Here is a 24,866-nt window from a genome sequence, read left to right as displayed (position 1 = left end):
TAGTTCGTATCTTCAACATTTTCTTTTAATTAACAATATGATACAATATTTTTTTTTCTTTTAGATATATATTCATTTTGATGACAACACAAGTGTTTAAGTTATTAAATTAATCAGCCTATAATTTAACAAAGCGGTGTCTTAATTATTACGAGGTATCATACTTCAGTACAATTTACATGCACTATTAGCAGCAGCGATTACAATGTTTATTTTACGTTGTGACTATAAAGCAGGGAATTTGTGTTATTATTCAGTCCAAAATGTTTTGTCGTCGCGAATTCTGTCAAGAAATTTGAACCTTAAAATATAGAGAACGATAATCATCCCTGTCGTGCTGTATGGTTGCGAAAGATGGTCACTTACTTTAAGGGAAGAACGGAGATTGGAAGTATTTGAGAATAGAATTCTGAGACGAATTCGGACCCAAGAGGAACGGGAATGAGGAATGGCGGAAACTTCATAACGAGCAATGCATACTTTATACTGTTTACCAAACATTGTTACGATCATCAAGTTTAGAAGGCTCAGGTGGGCAGGTCATGTAGCCAGAATGGAAGAAAGTAGTAACGCTTTCAAAGTTTTAACTAAAAATCCAATCGGAAAACTACCATTAGGAAGACCTAGGCGCAAATGGGAGGACAATATGAAAATGGACTTCGTAGAAATAGGAATACAAAGTAGAAACTGGATACAGCGGGCTAAGAACAGAAGTCAATGGAGAGATTTTGTGAATGCGGCATTGAGGCTTCGGGTTCCATAGGCCACACAGTTAGTTAGTTAGATTACAAATAAAGACTTGTGTGGAAAAAATCATATATATAGAAATTTGAAATTGCTTTTCTGAATCATATACACGAGACAAGAGTTATCAACACTTACCATCCAAATTTTCATTTTATTTTTTTTATGTTCTATTGGTGTTTAATAATTTTCATTGTGTTAGTCCGATAACCAAACAATAACAAAATAATTGAAAATCAAATTTGATTGCTTTTCTTTGGGGAGAGAGGGACTACGAGAACGGTTACCCATAATTTTATAGTTTGGGGATCGATTTTAAATTCAATAGCCACAGAAAATCAAGTCATAAAGTTAGAATTATAAATTAGTAATCCTTTTATAACTTAGCCAGAATTTTTGTTTCAGAGATTCGTAACTTATATGAATAATTAACACTTCTGATCAGAGTGTATACAGTTATGTATTAAACAGTTAAAATAGAGTGTAACAGTTTTATCTTCATCAGATCCTCATTAGAGTTAGTGTCGGATGAAGATAACGTTAAGTTATCGAAACTGTTACATTGTATTTTAGTTTAATAAATAAGTGTATGTACTCTGGTTAGAAGTATTAATTATTCTTTTAGTGAGTTCCAGATTTGTGATGGATAGAGTTACTCGTAACCTATATATAGAATGTGAGATCGTTAATTCGTACTGGGCCTTTAACTTGGCTTGTTAGCACATGAATTTTGAAAAAGAAGAAAAAGTGAAATCACATGTATCAAATATAATAGTGGTATTTTGAAACTTCTAAATGCAGCCGCAATGATCTTTCTTGACCCGAAAGTTAATTTTTACAAAATAAAATGTGGAAATCTTTGATCCAGCTTTGAAATGTATGCTACAAAGTAAGGAACTTATTTTTTTTATCATTTTGATAATACCAACAACACTTGTCGAAATGTCGATACTACGTTTCACTTATCTACTACGATAGGTACTCCCATGCGCAAAAAAAAAAAAATTGCGCGTACACTGTAACTCACGATTTTTCGCATTTATTCCTTTTTCCTTACGTTTATGGGTAAAATTGAGTTATTAGTATGTGGAGATAATAGAGAGCAATCCATCTAAGGAGATATTTCCAAAAAATATAATAACATAATAAAAATATAAACAAAAAACAAAATTATGCTCGGTTTTGTGTATACTGGCAACGATGATTTCTAGGGATTTTTTCAGTAGCACAGCACGATTGCGGAGGGAATTCAGTAGGGGAGTCGAGGAGTTGGATCAAAGAACTGGATAGTGGAGTAAAATGTTGCATTTATTGGTTAAAACCTAGTGTGTAGATTGCCTGCCAAATATGAATTAGCTTCTGTAACTAAGATGTCGTACGAATATATAGAATTAAACAGAAAAACATTTATGTTAAGGTTCGAAACGATACGCACCATGGTTATGAAGATTATTTCTTAAGAAAAAAGGACAAACACTGCGTAGCCTCTGTGGGTAGATGGATAGAGTGGTGGACTCGTAGTTATTTTATTATTTTGACACCACATCGAATCTCATCCCATCCTTTTTTTTTTTTTTTTTTTTTTTTTTACAAAACATTATTGGAAGTGTATAATTTTGATGTTATTAACAACCGAAACAGTATAATAAGGAAATAACTTATTGATAGTATCCTTTAATCGACGTATTTATTCAGTATTAGAATACGTGTACTATTGGAAACAGTTATTGTTTTCAGTTTATGGTCTTGTATGTTACCTGCCCGTTCTTGAACAGCAGACAACTCACTTCGAATTCGTGTGTCTGGAACAGGAAAAAGAACATACGCGACCTTGACAGTTTTTCCAGTCTTACCCCTTGTTATATCGACATGACGTTACATCGAATGATGCTTGTTGTCGTGAAGAAAGGAAAAAGCTGATGTCAAATTATCTTTGTGTGTGTATGTGTGTGTGCTTGTGTTTTTTACTTTTTAGAGTATTGACTTTCTCCCTCTCTCTTTTTTTTCATATCCACAAGTGCAAGAAAATATGACCGACCTTTGTGGGTTTATCGGGAATAGGACGATTTATTTTGGATTGCTAACAGACGACATTTTTTTAAAATCCATTTCCTTTAAACTTTGGCTTTGTGGCTTTTAGCACCCACAAAAGGTCATTATAAACTATATAAGCAGTTCCCGTTTTTACCTGCCGCTGAAAAGGTATTGGGGAAGAGAAGAGTGTTTGCTGTAAAGATTAATGAATAAAACAAATTAAAACTAATAATTTATAAATTTTTATAATACACTGTAAAGCTACGAGCGATTACGGCTAAGAATTAAACGTGAGATTAAAATTGCGAGTATTATGTATTATGATTAAACAAATAATATACAATAAGTAAACTACAAGCAAATTATATATTTACCAACCTGAGTGCTTAAAAACAATTACTTTATTTTTAATTTTTATTTTTTAAAATTATTTACTTTGATTAGATGGCTTTTTTGATTTATAGGAATGAATTTTTAAAAAATTTATTTATAATTTGCGCTAGCGGCAACGAATGAGAGTAGGGGATAATTTATATAACACTTGCGTTTTAATATGCACTGCACAAGGAGGGTGGGGATTAAGTCAGCCGCAGTTTTTTCTTTTGGTTTTTTTTTTTTTTTTTTTTTTTTTTTTTTTTTTTTTACAGAAATTTGGTTTTCTGTAAAAGTCAAAAAATAATTTGAGTGTTATGCTTATATTTACTAAATTCTAACGACGACAAAAACACGATTTCAAAATGAAATCATAAGTCTGTGTAAGAAATGTTTTCTTTGAACGAAACTAAATTATACAGATTTATGTATGCGGAACACGAATATTTCCAAAAGATAGCATGAATATGAACGATAATCATACCATATTTCTACATTATATAGTAGCGTGAAAAACTGATATTAAAATGATATAACAAACAAGCATAAGCTTTTTTTTCTAGCACGGCAACACATTAAACGTAACTCATTAAATTTTGGGAATTACAAATTATCACCTTACGTGTCGTTGTATTCCTATTCGTTTTCACGTTCGAGCGACGAAAGAATTGTACCAATAGTGATAAAAATCGAATTCAAGTTTCATGTCCCCATATATCGAAAAAGTAATTTTGATGTCGGTCCATCTGTTCGTCTGTCGGTTCGTCACGCTTTTTCATGTATTCAAATAGAGGCCATTCTGTTCGACGTATCTGGACCGAATTCTAGACATGAAGTTTTTATAACACTTTCGTTTCGAATTCTATATCCTCCGACACCTAAAAATAAGGGTAGTTTACTGAAGGATGAAAATTTAAAATCATTAAATTGTCTCAAAAACGGCTGTAAAGATTTTGCTTATATTTTTACAAATATAGTATGAATCATTGCTCTGAAAAAAATATGTAAGGTGTAATTTACTGTATGGGATGCGTTTTTTCGAACAATTTTCTCAATCACATTTTATAAATAAATGTATCATTAATAACCTAACAATATAACACAACTCGTTCGTCCTGTAAACAATCAGAAGGAGTAGTTTAGCCTACTCTTCTCCGACGATTTCCCATTAACGCCTGACCCAATTTTGTTAATATTTCATAAATAAATGTTACATAAATAACCTAACGATATTGCATAATTCCATCATCCTAAAAAGCCAGAAGTGGTATATTACTTTTCGGAGCAAGTTTCACCCTACGATTTTGTCGAGAACGACTAAGGCAATTTTGTTCGTATTTCATAAATAGCATAACTCGTTTGTCCTGAAAAGATATACAAGGGATATTTTATTCTTGGGGATGGCTTTTTTAAAGATTTTCTCAGAAAGTACTCAGACGCTTTTGCTCATAGTTCACACACAGTTATCTCCTTAATAATTCTAATGTATGGCATAAGTTACTTCTAACAGAAATATGACGAATGGGTACTTTACTTTTGGACTAAGTTTTGGACCCAAATAAATGTCTCAGTAATAGCTGCAGCCTAACACGAGTCACTTTAAGAAATTCGAGCGAGAAAATTCAGTGCGTTTCATCCGTACCCATTCTTAAATATACTTTTAAATGTTACACCCAATCACAATTTTCCTAACAAAATCGAAACTTCTATTTAAATGTGAATTGTTGTTGCCAAATGGTTCAAGTCCATTTGTTCTGGATTTGATTTCCGGTGAGAGCTAGTGTATTTTTATCCAACGTTAAGGAATAGGTGCAAAGAGAAAAGTGTTTAAACAAGCCTAACCAAGCTAATGAATAATACAAAGAAATAATACAATATTACGAAATTATAGAAGAAACGTTGTTAATATTAGATATTTGCGTGTAAAATGTCCAACCGATGACTGTCAACTCCAAAGGTAAGAAAGTGAAACATCCAATACCAGGTTAATCAGTGGTCTCTAGTTAAAGCTATTCTACTAGAAAGTGATTGAGATACCAAAAAATGTTGTAATCGCTGGGAGACATGTTAGGAGAATACAGTGGGTGAGAGAATTTAATACTGCAACTCATGAATAGTCTGCACCTTCGTTGAGTATTGAAGTGCGTAGGTCTATATAGGTTTGCATTGAAATAAGCATTAATACACAATATCTGTTGAACATTACGGGGGGCTTGAGCATGGGCGGCGATTAGGGGGGGCAAAGGGGGGCAGTTGCCCCCCCCACTTTTTTGAAATGACCCATCAATGTATATAATTTCATTTGGAAATATAAAGTTTTTGTATGTATTAATGGTTCATAGAATAAAAATGGTGCCATAAAATATTTGCCGTTTCGTGAGTACGTATCTTCCCGTACAGTGAAGAAAGCTACATGAATTTCGTTTTAATTGCCACGAAAAACGGCCCAAAAATTAACCTATTGGAGTGCCACAATTCGAGTGTACTTTTATTTCTTCTTACAAGGGCTCGATATGTTAGTCAGTTGCTTTAGAACTAAATGAAATAACATTTCGCAAAAAAAGAAGTTCTTCACAAGCAATGTTTCTTTTAGAAACAATGTTCCGGGGCGCACACTTAGTATTCCGGGGGGAGCACTGCTGGTATTATTCTATTTATTATTATATTATAGACGTATTATTTTGGTCTCCTTCGGGGGGTGGGATACTCTCAGAACTTCGGGGGGCAGTACATCCCAAAAAGTATGTCTGGAAGAAACACTGTTCACAAATTATTCTTTAATTGCACAAAAATCGACAGTTCCTAAAATGTCTTTTCTTCTTTCTAATGGTAAGGAATATTTTGATTTGATTTTTTTGAGTTTAACATCCCGTTCAGCAGTGAGGCTATATGAGACGTGGACCTACTGATTAACGTGGAATACAAACCACATGAGCTCCCGCCAGGAATCGAACCCATTGTTTTGCAGTGTAATATATGAATTTAGGGGTATACATACTGTATACAATTTTTTATATGCAATTAAATTTAATGAATTCAACATAATTCTAGGTTTTAGGTAGGGGTGCGCACGAGAAGAGTCGAGAATTTTCCTGACAAAATTCAAGTCGAGACACAGCTCTTCCAATAGAGAAGAATACATTTTTCGAGTCTAGACATCACTTTCACAGCACATTTTCGAGACGAAACAGCCTCAAATCTTGTCTCGTGGGCATCCCTAGTTTTAGGATTACTTTGCATAACTGGAGTGTGGAGTGATTCTAAGTATTGTTGAGTTTTGATGTATTCCAAGAAAGTGAAAACTATACCTAATGACAACGAAAATTTTTCGGGAAGCTGCAAAAATATTTCTTTAAATGTCGCAATATATGTTTGTAGTATTTACTGTTTTTCTAAGAGTAATAACATGTAATAACATGCATGGAATTAAAAATATAAGTTGTTCATTAATTCCCAGTTTCATTATAACTTTTGTGAAACAAGCCTCATTTTTCATTACTGTTCGATTAATATTATTCTTTCTGTTTGTTTTGCGAATTTATCAAATAAGCCCCTAATCTGATCACACAATTTTCCAGACAGAATTTTAAGATGTTCATGAGCAAGGAATCAAATCTCTTCTTACACCTTCGTTGTTTAAGAGTACAAAGGGCTAGTATCTACTTGCGTTGCTCTTGACAATTTACTTAGTAAAATATGAAACACGATATTTGGTATTTTAACTTGAAAATACAGTATCCTAATAGTTATACAACCTTTCGTCAAACAAAATGTTAGAAGCAACCAAAAAACTAACATTGATATACAAATATTGAGATCATGTCTTGCCCCCCCACTTTTGACGTCCAACCGCCGCCACTGGGCTTGAGGACAGGTTTGCAGTGCATTTTACGGGGTTCGATATTGTAACGATCCTAGCAAACTCCTGAGCCTTTCCGCACTGTACTCTATAAGTTAAATTCGTGCTTAATTAAATAAAACTATTTGTTTAAATTTAACACTGTTAACCGTAATCACCTGTGCACTACGGGCAACAATCTGCCAGTAATTCTTTATTTTTGCCCTTTGTTTTAGCGCCATAAATGTCTTTGTTCATAAATTTCTTTGTCTATGGTTTTGCATATACGTAGCGTGGACATTAAATTTTGACTTCTACGCCATATGCATCTAGGTATATATAGAACGAACACAACAAACTTGGAATATATAGTTTGTCTATGGAAAATCATACACGAGGCGCTGCACTGGAGAGCAGTGTGCATACATAGGGCAGTCAACTTCCTAAGAAATTTATAATAATAATAATAATAATAATAATAATAATAATAATAATAATAATAATAATAATAATAATAATAATAATAATAATAATAATAATAATAATAATAAAAACAGAAAACGAAACAGTTATTTACATAATGTATTTATTTAAGCATGTAAGTGCAATGGACTTAAGTTATTTCTCTCTTTCTCTCTCTCTTTGAAGGCAGCAATCCTTAGGGTACAAAGACGTAGAAAAGGACTTGTTGCACTCACGACTATAGGGTGGTGTGTGTTTAGCACATCGGGTTCCTTCGTTGTTAGCCCCAGCTTTCTAGACCGGATGCAGTTATTCCCGGTAGAAAATACAAGAAAATATACCTTTCTATTACTATTAAAGTAAATAATTACACTCATTCCCTCAATGTGATACTTGTTTGTTTAACTGTATACAGACAGCTGATCCATGGAAGAATCGTTCATAATAATAAATAAAATAAACTCGACAAATATTCTTGTAATTTGCTGGGCACGCCAGTGTGCCTGTTATCCGGTTGTGGCACACTGGAATATAGGGTACGGCTTTCTAATTTTTCCCAACTATTTTAACTACTTCAATTGAAATGAATCTATAATAATAAGACAGTGAATTTAGTCTTCTTACCCTTCGATTTAGAAATAAGGTCCGCTAGAATTGTATATTTAAAAAATAATAATACTCAGAATTTTATAGAGTAGTTTGTTTTATTCGAAATGACATACTTCCTGCAACTGTTTGGGTTGGAATTATTTGAGATCAAATTTTTAAGTTTTACGACCCACGGTTATACCGACTAGGCTAAAGGACACGGTGATGATGAGAAATGAATGAAATGGTGGAATGAAGAAAGTGGGAGAAAACGGGAGAACCCCGAGAAAACCCATACACATGGTGTTTGTCCACCACAAAATTTACTTGGTACGAGCTGGGGTCGAACCAAGGATCCCATGCACCAAAGGTGAACGCTTTATCACTGAACCACCGCGGCCCCTCTGAAATTATTTATAGGAGAGAGTGACTACTTTATGAAAAGTTGATATCGAACACATTTGTTTAAAAATACCAGCTTTTTGTGAAATATTGCTTAATATTCAGGAAAACCTAATTCAATAAAATAATAATAATAATAATAATAATAATAATAATAATAATAATAATAATAATAATAATAATAATAATAATAATAATAATAATAATAATAATAATCTTAAATTAAAAACTCTCTGGACCTAGTGCATTGGCACAATTCCACGAATTAAAAAGAATTTGTTTACTTCTCATGTAAGTGTAGAAGGATTAATCCCTGTTGCTTTCAATATACGAAGAAAGTGTCCAACTGTCAAATGATATGCTACATAAAATGCCCTATGCAACATAATGTAATATAGAGTCATCATTTCAGGTTGTCTAAAGAACACTTTCGTTTTAGCAAGAAAAGAAGAAAATAGAAAATACTCAGTTTTAACCTAGTAGAAACTTTGCAGATTTAAGAGAAAATGTACAGAGTTGTTGGATATTAAATGTAGTTCGGATTAATGGAGTAAGACACCGTAGTTTATTGTTTGAAATATACTGTGAGTGACCAAGCCATTACCTATGGAAATATCGAAAGAGATACGTTAATGGTGTTAGTTGCAAACTGTTGTAGAAATGAAAAATTTAAGGAAATCTCTAAAACTCTGAAATCACAGATACAAATTGACTAACTGCTAAGTAAAACTGCTAAATCTGACTAAAGCCAAAAAAAAAAAAAAAAAAAAAAAAAAAGTCTTAATGACCTGTGTTACAGTTTCAGACATATCATTCTCATATCAAAACTACGATAGAAGTAAATTATGAATAAAGGTGAATTTACAGTTCTGGAATACCAACAAATGATTTTGCTAGATATAAATTTTGGGAAAACTTTTTTTATAAGGCTTTAGATTTATTTATTGGTTTGTTTGTTTATTAGCTTCCCCATGCCATAAACGTCACCAACATCTAGTGGCCCACTACCTGGTAAATGGCTATCGTCGATATAGTGACGCGTCGAAGGATTGCCGCTAATGTGCCACTAGTGGCAGGGATTCGTCGAGTCGAAGCAGGTATCTAGAATCGGGGGTATTGAAGTTATCACCACGTAACAGCGAGGACTTCATTTTGATCCACGCTCCTTTGATTTGTCACGAAGAATCGCAAAGGGACCAACACGAACTATCGTCAGTCATGTGCATGCGGTTATTATTATATATTATTTTTCCCTGACGAATTGTTATTATAAGGACAATACTTGAGCTCCGGGGATCAAGAGTAACTCCTGCCTTTACATCATGAAGTGAAAAATCTTGAAATGGGTGCGTATAATTGTATGAATTTAGTTGGCAACTGTCGCCGATCACTAGCAAGTGAATATGGGAGAACTATGAAAAAAGTAAATAGACGCTTGCCCTTTTGTTATAAAATTACATGACGAGTGCATTTGATCTGATTCCAAACAGTTATCGTCAAATATACACGGTTAAAGGAGCACTCTGATTAGAAATATTAAAAAGACTTCAACGATTTATCACAATACAAGCTGTGTCTTCATAATCGCCTCCGTGGCGAATTCGGAAGAACACGCAACTAGTAACCCTAAGGTTGGTGGTTCACGCCCAGCTCAGGGCACTTTATTTTTACTTTTTTAAAAATGTTTGTAGACTCACCTTAATGCAAAGGCGATTTAACGTATTTTAGGGGAATAATTTTGTGGTTCGCTGGCGTTCCGTCGCTTCTCTGCCGGTGGTGGTATAATTTTCAAAACAGAAGTGGGACCAATTTTTGGTTGCGGGACCACCAATTTTTGGAAACATGTCGCTAGTTGCCTATCGGTAGTCCACCGACGCTTACGGCATGGGGTTGTCCCCTCACAAGTGAGGCAGATTGTAATCGACCAAGAGTGTTTTGGAAAAATGAGAAAGATCTTCCGACTTCGACTTCTGAATAATCCGTTTAGGATCAAGTCAAATCAAGGCTGCGTCACGGGAAGGTAGAACAAGTGAGGCAATCGTTCCAAGCACTACGCTAAAGAGTCTCCGTCTCATTCAAGACTTAGACTCTTCAGGAAAAGTAACTAGTTTATTACTTGTAGCTTATTCTTTGAGTCAAAGTATTTTGCAATAAACCATCGTTTTGTAAGATATTTTTACGATTGTATACTATTAATTTCGAAAATTGTACACATAATATAATTTCCCATCATGGATTTGAAAAAAATCGAAATTCGAACAAAGAAAGATCTCCGAACCACATGTCTCTTTCATTATTGACCCTTAATTTATTTTAGTCCTAGGCAAAGCGAATCGACGGGATGGCTCTAAGTGAAAACATTCATTTAGATGGTTAAGTAATCAGGAAATTCCTGCTGTTATTTCACGAAACACAACAGATCTTGAGGGAAAAAAAAATAAAACAATTTTGCTTACCAGGGGGAGGGAGTAAATCATCTGCTTACGTTTGCTTAACTAGGAAGAAGGCAAAGGCGCCGATCCTGGGGGGCCGGGACCCCCAAAGCTCATGTAGGCCCCATTTGTATTTATGAATATACAATATTTGGCATAATTTGAGTGCAACTTGCCTTAAAATCCGCATATATATCTTCTGCATTTGAATGCCCCCTAAAAAAATTTACAGAGAAATCGGCGCTCTTGGAAAAAGGTCTAGTGAAATGAATAAAAATGTGATAACGTAACACTTGAACAACTCTATCTAATGGAGGAAAGTAAATTAGTATTCAACACTTCTTTCAATTTTAAGCATTTCAAAGATTCTCGTAACTTAGTAGCGTCCCGGATTTGCATTTTTGAAGTACGGGAACTCTATCTATACCTTAACGTGGGAATCTGTTTCAGACAACGCACTTAAGCCGCTTTGCCACAAGAGGCACATAGGAGTTTTTCTTTCGATTTCCTTAGGAATATTGCGAATGGTATGACTTAAAACTATGTTTAAAAAGGAATACATATCGACACAATAAGATGATAATCTGATACCTAGGAAATATATTGAATTGTTTTTAATTTGTTCTCACACTACCAAAACAGTACTTATGTTTTTTTTTTTTTTTTTTTTGTTTATTCCAGCCTTTTAATATAAGCATTTCACACTATTGTCTGTTCTAGGACAATACAATTCTAGTTCATGTATATGCTAGCTTTGGAAATACAGTAGAATTTCGCTTATCCGACATAAACAGGCAGGCAGAACGCTGGATAATATGGATGTGTTAAGAAAAGACCTATTAAAAGTAAAACTTATGATATAATTTTACATATTACGCATCTAATAATAATGTTTTATAACAAATAACTGCACTTCACTGAATCAGGGACGTATCCAGCGTGAGGGCCTGAGGGCTGTTCCCCTCCGAAACTCAAGCATTTTTTAATAAATATGCTTTTACCCTTTTGAGATTCTTTTATATCAGTTTACTAGTAGTCAGTGTTCAAACTTTGGGCAATGTGCTGTTGTCTTGTTATAATTCTAAGAACATGCCATAATGCCATTATACCATTTGGAATTAAAGAACAGTTTTAAATAGGATTAACATTTTGTTTCCGTTCTGTTTTTAACTTTAATATATTGGAACGATACACTCAATGTCTTCTTACTATTTTTGTTATGTGATATACGTCGCAAACAGTTTTCTTTAGTTACATTTCTCTCGAAAATATGTTTCATTTTGTTTGTGCTATAATGCAGTTTCCAAAGTAAACCGGTTTATAAATGAAAAGTAGAAAAAAGTTTAAGAGAAATACAGAACTGTTGCATTATTATTATTATTATTATTATTATTATTATTATTATTATTATTATTATTATTATTATTATTATTATTATTATTATTATTATTATTATTGATATTTTTAAAATATTCGAATTACGTGCTTACGAGGATTCGTGTTGGGCCCCCTCCGAATAGAAAACCTGGATACGTGTCTGCACTGAATGATAGATGTATGAGTCAACGTGTAGACGGGCGCGCTAGGCGATAGACTCCAGAGCATGAAAAATAGATTAAGACCACAACTTACAGTTCTTCTTGCCGGTTGGTGCTTTCTGCAATGATATATCGGATCATACGGTATGTGAAACAAAGGATGGTCGGATAAGCGAGACCATGGTGTATTGGTGTTTCACGAACCTAAACTTGTAAAATGTTTGTATAAACAATTATCTTTCACTCCCTAGCTAAATTTGTGGGTATGATCACACACCTTGCCTCACAAAGTATAGTCTTATAAAGAAAAAAAAAATTTTAGCTAAAATCTAAAGGGAAGCCAACTTCAGTAATTTACTTTATTATATTTATTTTCTTTTTAAATAATGGCAAACTAGTCCATTTCACCACGATAAATCACGTTTGGTGCTAAGATGTCATTTTCTGTCCGTATATATCCTTCACACTTTGTTGGAGACAAAATTGTTATTTTCCCAAGAAAACAGGATGAGAGAAGCTACACAACAATATGAACTGAAAACAATAGCTATTACCAATAGTACTGTAATCCTGGATATCAATAAGTTGTCCTTATTATATTGCTTCGGTTCTTGTTAACATGAAAATTATAATGTTTTGTTAAAAAAAAAAAAAAAAAAAAAAAAAGTATGGGATGTGATTCGATGTGGTGTCAAAATAATAAAATAACTACGAGTCCGCCACTCTATCCACCTATCTACGGAGGCTACGTTGTGTTTGTTCTTTTTTCTTAAGCAATAATCTTCATAACCATGGTGCGTATCGCTTCGAACCTTAACATAAATGTTTTTCTGTTTAATTCTATATTTTCGTACGCTATCTTAGTTACAGAAGCTAATTCATATTTGGCAGGCAATCTACACACTAGGTTTTAACCAATAAATGCAACATTTTACTCCACTATCCAGTTCTTTGATCCAACTCCTCGACTCCCCTACTGAATTCCCTCCGCAATCGTGCTGTGCTGCTGAAAAAATCCCTAGAAATCATCGTTGCCAGTATACACAAAACCGAGCATAATTTTGTTTTTTGCTTATATTTTTATTATTTTATTATATTTTTTGGAAATATCTCCTTAGATGGATTGCTCTCTATTATCTCCACATACTGATAACTCAATTTTACCCATAAACGTAAGGAAAAAGGAATAAATGCGTAAAAACCGTGAGTTACAGTGTACGTGCATTTTTTTTTTGTGCATGGGAGTACCTCAGGTAATGAATTATATATATATATATTGAGTGTTCTAAAAATGGTGCCCACGGGCAACAGAGCGCTATTATTCAGGTCAAAATAAAGCGAAAAGCTATATAATGATATACTCTCCAGCACCTCCTTCAGCCGCTATGGAGAATCAAAATTTCATTGTGTGGCAACGTCAGAGATTAACTTGGAACCATTAGCAACTTCTCCTGGACTCTACCAAGCAGTTACAGCGATTGTTACGCTAATAAATGGTAGTAGTGTCAATGTCTATCGAGTTTAACTGCCATCTGGAGAGAATCCATGTAACTATTTCATAGATCTCTGTGGTTCTTTATCTGCGACGTTGCCACATAGTGCAATCCGCGTCTCCAGACGAGGACCCGAAAGATATATAATTATATATATATATATTTTGCATTATTTTGATTTGTAGAATAATGCTCTGTGATCCGTAGGCGCCATTTTTTGAACACTGATATATATATATAATTTAATAAGACAAAAATTTAAAGAACTTGCAAGATTTTTTCTTTTCTTTTTCTTATTTCTTTATGTATGTTTCTCGTTTCTCTTATTTGTGTATTAATTTATATTGCTCTTATATTTCTTACACCCAAGAAAGCTGTATATGCAACTAGATTCTTATTATAAATTTAGTTATTTTGGAAAATCATGTAATATTTTACTTGAATGACAAATTTGTAAGTTTTTACTATTATTTATTCTTATCCTCTAGACAACTCTGTATAATATTTACTTCCTGTTTCAGTGAGTGGACAGCTGGGACCAAATGGCTCAGAATCTGAGTGTAATTTAATGGATTCGTTACTCTACGATATTCGTTCTGGATTTCCACAGAAGAAAGGATTGGACAAAGAAATTAAGGTAAGAATTCGTAACTTGATTTCGAACAAACGAATTAAGTTAGAAAGCGATAATCGAAATTGTGCTTTATATGCTTTTTTCACCTCATTTGCTATATTTAATTGTGGCTTAAGTTTATTTTAAGTATTTCGAATTAAAATTGTTTTCAAAAAAAAATTCTCTTCAGTACATTTTTTTCATTACATATATCTTTGTATAAATCGTTTTTCCGTATTTGTTTGCACTGATAATATAAAAAAATAATCAAAAATTGAAAGAAAAAAGTTTTTGTATCAATTTACCTGCCAAGACTATTTTTATTAATTTTTTTGATCCACGCAAGAATGTTTTGATAGGCATATGATTGGTTAATACTGGAAATACGGTAAATTATTTTTTCATGTTTTCTTACATAATGTTTACACATTTTACTTAATGGAATAATAGGATACAAATTAATAATACTAAAATCCTAATATTAACTTGTACCATCCGAGTAGAACTGATAGTAAACAGTTTCAGCGATAATTCTTCATTTTCACTGAGCCCTTTTCTAAAAATCTACATGCGTGAATGGCTACGTTTTTGCAAAATGTTTTTTCTACTAGAAATAATATTCGTGGATTGATAAAGAACTTTTCTTGGGTGTCTTCGCGTTATAACCAGAGTTGTCTTCATGTTACTAGTATCCAGACTTAAAACAAAGAAACGTTGAAATTATTATTTTTGTGCACTAAAAGCGCTAAATCATTTCATATCACTTTAAAAATAAATCTTTAAGTTTTACGTCCCACGGTTATGCCGGTTAGGCTAAAGGAGACGGTGATGATGAGAAACGAGTAAAATGGCGGAATGAAGAAAGTAGGAGGAAACGGGAGAACCCCAAGAAAACCCACGCACACTGTGTTTGTCCACAACAAATCTCACTTGGCGCGAGCTGGGACCAAATCAAGGACCCCATGCACCAGAGATGAACGCTCTACCACTAAGCCATCGCGGCCCACTCACACAAATTTAGTTCTCTATATGGTGGCGTATATGTAACTGTTACTGCAACTTGTAAAACATTGACAACAGGAATCTTCTGGCTGATGGTTATGTAGAAAATAATAATAATAATAATAATAATAATAATAATAATAATAATAATAATAATAATAATAATAATAATAATAATAATAATAATAATAATAATAATGTTTGGAAGAATATCAGCTGTTTCGGATATCTCAGGTGAGAGTTAGACTTTTAGTATTGTTTAAATATTTTGTTATTATGTATAGTACAGAAAACCAGCTTTTAGTGGTATAAACCACGTGTATTAAGTTACACATAAGCATGTATTTAGCCTTTGTTTATCTGAAACTTTGCTATATAAAACAGTATTACTTGTGGAAAGTCAATAAAATTGTAATCCTGCTATGTATAGCTCATGCATGTGACCATGGGTGGAGTTAGGAATTGTTTGGTGGGGCAGACCATTTGGTTGGTCTCGGACTTGTGGAATACTTCCTAGACAAGTATGGAGTTAATGTGATTAAATTATTTTTGTCAAAAACTTGGGGGGAAATGTCCCCTCCCCCATGCATGTGACCTATTCCACTAAAGGCAGAATTTCTGAATCTTACGAGGTCATATGTATCAGTCATATACACAACAATTAATGTGTGGATAAATTGGCGGAATATATGTAAAAGATACTTAACTATATTTTAAGTAATTCCTAATTATATATATATATATATCATGAACATGTTCTTGGCATGGGACAAAAATTTGATGAAAGATAGTCTTGGCTCCAAACGTAAACTCAAATCTAGTGTCAAATTTAAAAAAATAAAATAAGCCATTACTATCTTCCATTTCCTCTAGCCAAGAACTACGGAATAAGGCATTGAAATCGAGTATGTATGTGCGTGAAAACTATGCGCAGTTTTCGGAACAGGATAACTAAATGCATATACATATGATACACAGGGCTTCCCACAAAAAAATCAATATTTATATACGTAATAGTTAATATGTTCAGTAATTAGAAAATCCTTATTTATTTATTTATTTATTAAAATTCGGTGTAATTAGATTTTTGTATTTCTTTATATGTAATTTTATGAGTTTTTTCTTCTTTTACTTATTCCTGAATTATCAAATTCTCAAAAACAAAACTGAGGGCCGCGGTGGCTCGGTGGTAGAGTGTTCACTTCTGTTGCATAGAGTCCTTCGTTCGATCCCAGCTTGCATCAAGTGAACTTTATGGTGGAAGAACATCGTGTACATGGGTTTTCTCGGGGCTCTCCCGTTTCCTCCAATTTCCTTCATTTCACCATTTCATTCATTTCTCATCATCACCATTTCCTTTAGTCTAGCTGGCATATTCGTGGGACTTGAAACTTAAAGATTTCATTTTCATTTTTTTCAAACATAAAACTACTACGGAAAAAACCCATCTGTTAGCCATTAATTGATATGCAGACGCTTTAAAAAATTTTAAATAACAAATTATTCACATTATTTTTATTTGGATATTAAAGCAGTGTGGGTAGAAACTTATAGTTAACAACTGAAACATACAGGACAAAATCAACAGTTCAAAAAGTAAAAGATTTCGGGTCACAGAAAACAAACTTTTAATTTTACGCGTGTCTATAAAATTTGAAGATCCATTAAGCTAAATAGGCCACTGAGCAAGATCAGTGAGTGATAGTGAAGGCATAGGTGAAACGATAGTTTTCTGACGAGACTTTCAAATTACTTAACAATGTGTTACTTTTAGAGATCGTTATACAATTTTGTTTATTCTTTTTTAAATGAAGTAAACTCAACCATTAGTGAGGTCTGTGGAAAGAACTGACAACACCATCACGATTTCTGTCATCCTCCTTGCTGAACTCTTTTACTAATCACAGCTCCTTCTCTTATCTGCGAACAGCTTTTGAAATCTCAATGTAACCTGTAACAAAGAAACAGAATACACCCACCATGGAAACTAGTTTGAATGGCTTTATCTACTTGAAGAATCGGTAATGACGATGATTCTTTATCCCAAATCGCAGTTAATAGTTCTTAGAAACCCATTGTCTCAGAAATGTTCTTTTTCTTTTTATTTATTTATTTATTTATTTATTTCTCCAAATGAATTATGTTTTCTTTACAGCTCAAATTGAAAAAGTATCGCTATAAGAATATCAAAGAAGTCGCAGTTATTTCATAAAATTACGTTGCTATATTTGAAAAATACTCTCACTATATGAAATAAGCTAGAATTGTTTGTGTACAGTTAGGAAGGTAATTTTCAAAGTCCGAAACTAGCTAGTAGTACCAAAATACTGCAGTTTATACTTTGGAATTCTATGGAAAAATCAGTTTCATTTACGTTGTCTTCTTTCTTTCTTTCTTTCTTCATAGGGAAGGAAACTAAAGCGAAGCATAGAGGGAGTCCAAAATGGCGGTATTACATCGGAAGAAGACGTTTCTGTTACTGGGTCACCTCTAATTACACGACGAAGATTGGGATCATTTTCTGGTCCTTGTGGAGAACCAGGCAGCAAAGATGATACCTGCTCTCCTGGTACTTACATTTTGAACTTTTCTTTTTGTTTTTGACCTTGGAAACTCATGTAAGAGGTCGATAGATACTATGTATGTGAGTATTCTTCCCAAAGCAAGTTCCAGCCAATTCGATTAGAAAAACTAGACAATACCTTGACTAACTAAGGTTGCGAGTTTCCTTTCAGTGTGGTCTAAGAGGAGCTGGGAAACTGGAGTGAAGAAATAAGTATTTCACGTGCACAAGAACTGAGTAATAATGGCATATTACTCAAATATTCATTTTGACATGTTTATTAATATTCATGGGTATACTCCGCATTCAAGAACTGTGTAATATTGGTATATTACTGATATTATATTTTGAACATGTCAATTAATATTCTTATATAAGCTTTGGGTTTACCACAATTACAAGAACTGGGTAATACTCGGATATTCATTTTGGCATATCTCTTAATATTTCTCTATAAGCTTTAGACCTACCACGCATAAAAGAATTTAGTAATAATACTATATTACTCAGTTATTCATTTTGATATTTACAAAATATAATGTACTTCTTTGTATTACTTATGCATTTCGTTTTTTGACTTTGTAGACGTGACACCAAATGGAACATTAAGACGTCGTCGAAGCAGAGTGCCTTCTGAAGAGGACGAATCTAATCTAATGGACTTCTTAAGAGCATCCGGACATGACGGTACGAGGGAACGAAAGTCATGGGGGAGCTTAGGTACGATTATCAACTTTTATTGTCCATCTTAGCATTACTATTCTTGGCATTTGTGATTACATTGCATGGAAGACTGCAACTGTTCATGATAAAAGCATTTTGACTTGAAGCATGCGAAGTTTTGAAATGTTAAGGTCCATTAATATTGTACTCCATGTTTAAGCATCTCTAGGCGAGATCTTTTGTAACACATCGTCAGATGTCACTACTCTTGTCATTTTGTATACATTTACATAAGTTACTTTATTTCTCGGTAATCAGTGGCCAATCTGAGGCAAATTTGATTGGCAAGTAGCCCATCGTCTAAAGAATAAACGATTAGGATTAGAAATTAGATTTCTGGAGTTTCGGCAGCTATCGCCATGTTAACCCGTCATGAGTAAGGGATGGCGTCCCTTGGCGATCACACTGCCTGGGAGGAATGGGGGAAAAAGAAAGTCCGTTATGTGAGGTACCATCCCGCCATCTGAGAAATGGGTGGGAATGAGATAAACCTCACTCAAGAATGGCTGGCCTGTAAAGGATTTTACACTTTCTCGACCGAGTGTCCCCACCCGAGAATCGAATCTGAGACCGCTCGTACCAATGGCGAGAGCGTCAACGGCTACGTTTACGCGGTGCCATTTATCTAAGGCAGTGATCGCCAAACCGTCGATGTCTAGCTACTAGTAGTTCGCGGGGACATTTATGGTAGATCGCGTTAACGCTCCAGTTGGCTAACCTTGATTCCTCCACTGAGCTGACGCTAACGACAGGGAGCGCTGATAACAACAACTGCTTGTTTTTTCCGCGCAACTGCCATTGTCAGCCTCATCTCACAGTTGCTTGTATACGTGTGGGGCTTTGCACGTTGTTTTTCGTGTATATATTAAACAATTGCTAACTCGGATTGTTTGATTTCATATTTATAGAAATGTAAATTTATCCTTTTTTTTTAAAAAAAAAAAATGCTAGTTTTTTGGTTGGTAGCTCTCAGTAGAATTTAAAACTGGTCGGAAGCTCAGAAGGTTCGTACGTTTGGCGACCACTGATCTAAGGAATAAAGCTTGCCATAGTTGGTGGCCGAGCTCGACCAGGGACATGGAGAAATCTTATCTTTTTTGTGAAATAAACTACGCTGTGATTTTAATGTTTCGATTTTACCGGCTTCTTTCAAAAATCTTTTAAATATCAATTTCTTTGTGAAAATTTAAGTCTGTTCCAAAAAGGTCTGTTTAAATATAACTTACTTTATGAAAAATAAAATTTGTTCCAAAAATATATTTAAATATCTCTTGCTATGTGAAAATTACAGTCTGTTCGAAAAATCTATTTAAATATCACTTGCTTTGTGAAAATTAAAGTCTGTTCCAAAAACATATTTAAATATCACTTGCTTTGTGAAAATTAAAACCTGTTCGAAAGAAATCTATTTAAATGTCACTTGCTATGTGAAAATTAAAACCTGTTCCAAAAATCTATTTAAATATCACTTGCTTTGTGAAAATTAAAATTTGTTCCAAAAAATCTATTTAAATATCACTTTCTTTCTGAAAATTTAAGTCTGTTCCAAAAAATCTATTTAAATATCAATTGTTTTGTGAAAATTAAAGTCTGTTCGAAGAAAGATATTTAAATGTCACTTTGTTTGAGAAAATTGAAGTCTGTGAGGTACAATTTTAATTTCATAAATGGAATTTAATTTGAGTAATATTAAACTTATGTATAATGCAAATACACTTTGATAATATAAGGGACACTTAAGTAAACCTGAAGAAGAAACCAGTAAAAATTCCAGAAGAAAAAACCAGAAACCAGTATAGCCAAATATAAGACTTGTGGTAAATTGAGATGATTAAGTTTTAGCCGTACTTTCATTGATATTGCTAATCTCTCGTATGATTTTAATTGTCAGTTTTGTTTTTTTAATGTCAATGTGACATACACGACGTCGAATCATTCACGTATTCGACGCTAACTCAATCTAAAGAGGAAACGAGACTCAGTGGTAGAGCACTCAACCTGGGGCGGATCCAGGGGGTGGCGATCGGGGCGATCGCCACCCCCAGAAGAGGAAACTTTCTTATTTTATATATATAAATAAAATCCATCTCAAAGTTTGGAGCCCTTAAAAGTAGCAGTATGACAACCCACCGCCCCCCCCCCCAGAAGTCGGTCCTGGACCCGCCCCTGCACTCAACTCTGATGGTTCGATCCTAGTTATGATGGACAACATTGTGTTGTAGAGTTTTCTCGGTATTGTTATTCGCTTCCTCTGTTTCTCATTTCATCAATTTTTGTACAGTCATTTTCATTTAACATTTATAATTGTATTCTTTAGTCTAAACGGAATAATCGTGGGACTTTAAACTAAAGACTTCATTTTAGTTTGCTAACTGAATCTTACACTGCATACATTCGTCTTTAATGAAAAGTGTGGCATGAAAGATTGTAAATATGTCCATGCCCACTTTCCAACATAACATTGAATCACGTTACGATCAAAGAATCAAAGTAAAGTTTGGAAGGTGATGCTGATAGTTATTATTATTATTATTATTATTATTATTATTATTATTATTATTATTATTATTATTATTACCAGAAAAGTATGATGTATTGTATCATATCAAAGGAGTTACATGGATTTCTTGATCAAAATGATTAAAGATAGCGAGTGTGTGTGGATATTTTTATCATATTGTCACTTCCTATTTAATTTCAAAGACTGAAGCAAACAGGAGCAATTTTTCAATGTAGCATTTCAGAATCGTACTATAGTTAAAGGAAATACATTGAGGCATTCAGTTTGAAGATATAAATTCAGTGGTGTGGACATGTTTTTAGAAAGTTTTTTGGTAATTTATTGCAATGAGTCCTTTGAGAATTTATTGTTTCTAAGTCTAAGGGTTAGGAAACTGCTGAGTAACTTATGAATGTGAAATAAGCAGTGGCTGCACTTGAGGGACGTCACATTGATAAAAATTTAACTTTTCTCGCTAGAAACTCCCGGAAGAAAGCTTAAGTAATGTACTAATACTTGTATACACCTTTTTGAAGCCGTTTGAAGCTTTCTTCCCTTAGTTATGAGACCTCCCTAAAGAGCCGTCATTCGAAATATAATTTCGCAGTAGGGTTGCCAACTGGCCAGTTTTCCACAAGGCTGGCTTATCAGATCCTTTATGACTTTTTTTTTTAATTTGTATCTAGTTCGAAGCAATTTCATCTAGTTCGAAGTATAGATTTAAAAAGTAACTTTCATTCTATAAATCCGAAACTGTCACCTTTCACAATGTATCAACAATTAATATATTTTGTTCAATTGTTTAGATAATTTTAAAGAGATGACAGGGATTGTATCAGAGAAAATTTAAAATCTACATGTAAGGAATTTTATACATTTATTTAGAGTGAAAAAGGACTTCTTAAAGCAATTTCCTGTAGTTGAATTATAAGTTTAAAAAATAAATTTTATTTTCCAAATCCAAAATTGTCACGTAAAGATTAATATACTTTTGTTCATCTGTTTCGATAATTTGAAATAAGTGCCAGTTACTGGCATATACAATAAAATGATCAATACCCATTTTAGTTTCTCATTTATAGCACAATATATCTATTAAGCTTATTAGTGAATGTACTAAGGATATGCAGAATACAGATGCTAATGTACTTTTGTTCACGATAGTACATTTTCTTCCCATGGATGGGTCCGAACAGAGATACTTCACACTTAGACGTATATCATAGGGAATTTTGAGAAAGTGTCGTTTTTTTTTAAGTTGGCAACCCTATTTCACAGCAGAAGAATTGTTAATCTTTCTGAGGGCGAGGGCACATATCTCCAGTTCAGCAAAAGCTAGTCTGTGAAAGCCTCATCACTTCATGTGGAAAGAGATTCATTATATTTGCAAATTTTACTCTCTACCCGTCAGGAGCGGATCCAGGACGGACTTCTAGGGGAAGGGGGGGGGGCGATGGGTTGTAATACTGGTACTTACAGCTACTTTTGAGAACTCCAAACTCTGTTTTATTTATATATAAAATAAGAAAGTTTCCTCGTCTGGGGGGCCTCGATTGCCCCCCCCCCTTGCCCTGGATCCGCCACTGCTACCCGTTTTCTTACCCGATTACTTCCACTTACATTGTATACCATTCTGTTTACAGTTCCGGTTGTCGAAACTTTTATTTATTTATTTATTTTAGTCATATAATCTAAACTTGGAAACGTGTCATTTTGGAACTTAAAATTCCTCAGTCTCATAATTAACGGAAGCTGTTTTTAATGTACTAACTTTACGGTTCATCAAAACTCAGAAATCACAACCGTAGAATTTATGCACACAAGACCTCTTTATATTCGTTAACTATATGTTATAAGGGATTATTCCAGTTTACAAATTATTTTATAAAGCAAAATATGATATTTCCTAGCACAATTTGAGAACCCCTGTTGAAATGCACATACACGACACGATATTCATAATTTCTTGTGGTTATCAACAGCTGGTAACTTTAAATATAACAAATCATATCAAGTTTGAGACGAAATAATTATCTGTATTTTACTGATTTGTAAGCAGGGCCGTGCCGTGGGGGAGGGGCGATCGGGGCGACGGAGTAAGGGGGCGAAAAATTCGGGAGAAAAAAGGAAAAAAGATAGGAAAAATTGCTTGGAACATATGTATGGAGGTGCCGTCGTATACTCTAGCCCCGGGCGCGGCCCTGTTTGTAAGCACTATTTGTGTTCACCAGTGTGTGTGTGTGTTTTTTGGCAGTATGGGTTTTCTTGCTTTCAATTATCTTTCGCGTTTAAAGCTCTGTAAATATAGATAGTTACGAGGTGTGATCAAAAAAATACGGTGTATAATTTTATTAGAAATAAAGTAATAAGCTTACATGGAATTTAATTGAACTTCCTTCAAATTACTGTCCTTGGATAGTAATGCACTTATTTCAACGTTGAATTCATGACGGAGAAGCATTTCTGGGAGGCTTCTTTCGGAAAGATGTTCAGCTGCTCTGTCGTGGTTCTCTCAATGTCAGAAATGGTATCAAAACGTTTTGCTTCAAGCACGGTTTTTATTTTTTGGGAATAGCCAGAAGTCGCATGGTGCTACATCTGGAGAGCACAGCAAGTATGGACAGACAGGAATATTTTTTCGGCCAAAAACTCGCAAATCAAAAGCAAGATGTGGCACGGTGCGTTTTCGTGGTAAAGAAGAAAGCCATTTGCCCATTTAATCGGCGTTAAAATGCTTTTCACAGACTCATACGAGATTTTTAGTTTTTCGAAAAGCTCTCGAATAGTCATTCGCCTATTTGAACAAATCATTTGTGCCACTTTTGGCACGTTTTCATCTGTTTTTGACGTTGAAGGACACCTCGATCGTTGGATGTTTTCAACCGACTCCTTGCCGCTTTTGAATCGCTTATACCAATTGTAAACAGCCTTCAATACCACCGCTTCATCGCCGTACACTGTTTTTGACATTTCGTAAGCTTCTCTGGCACTTCTTTGCAGCTTAGAACAAGACTTGATATTGGCGTGCGACAGACACTCTTAACACGTTCTCACTCTTCTGTCTCTGGAAGCCAACTAACATGTCACAACTCGTTCAAACTCGATACTGACTGTACCAAAGGTTTAGGCTTACTAGTTGAAATAAATACAACATCGATAGATGGTACTGTGCAACTAATTCACCGTACTTTTTGATCACCTTGTAATTATATAACGTACTTTATTTGAGAAGGGTATTACAAGTATTTGAAACAAGTACATCCAGAAAGAAATTCAAGTACTTTCTTAACATTTACTGGAAGATAAATAACTAATGACTACTTTTTGTTAATTTCACCCCGGTCTTCTTTGTTTAAGATAAAATGATCCTTAACAAACTACAATAGGGCACTTGTCTAACGAGACTTAGTTTTAACGGATATCTTTCATTGTTCCACTATTTTGAACTGTTTTGTCCTATACAATAATCTTGAAGCATGATTTCATATAAAGGGAAAAAAGTAAGATCTCAGTAATGTTATTGTATAAATATGTGTACAAAAACAAATTAGGTATTATTGCC

The 24,866-nt window shown here is 33.9% G+C and overlaps 1 protein-coding gene across 2 annotated transcripts in view; it reads left to right on the top strand.

The window, feature by feature from the left end:
* The window catches only part of LOC145681179 (uncharacterized), a gene marked incomplete at its 5' end in the record, with an annotated part of 393,968 nt that overhangs the window by 352,218 nt on the left and 16,884 nt on the right, over positions 1-24,866 (top strand). For both annotated transcript variants that reach the window (XM_081752658.1, XM_081752657.1), the window contains 3 exon segments: positions 14,425-14,540; positions 17,925-18,087; positions 18,667-18,801. In XM_081752658.1, the coding sequence (XP_081608784.1) occupies positions 14,425-14,540; positions 17,925-18,087; positions 18,667-18,801 (414 nt within the window).

This window comes from Thermobia domestica, chromosome 3, assembly GCF_964235325.1.
Source record: "Thermobia domestica chromosome 3, izTheDome1.hap1.1, whole genome shotgun sequence".
Classification (NCBI taxonomy): Eukaryota; Metazoa; Arthropoda; class Insecta; order Zygentoma; family Lepismatidae; genus Thermobia; species Thermobia domestica.
This window is presented reverse-complemented; position numbering and strand designations above follow the sequence as displayed.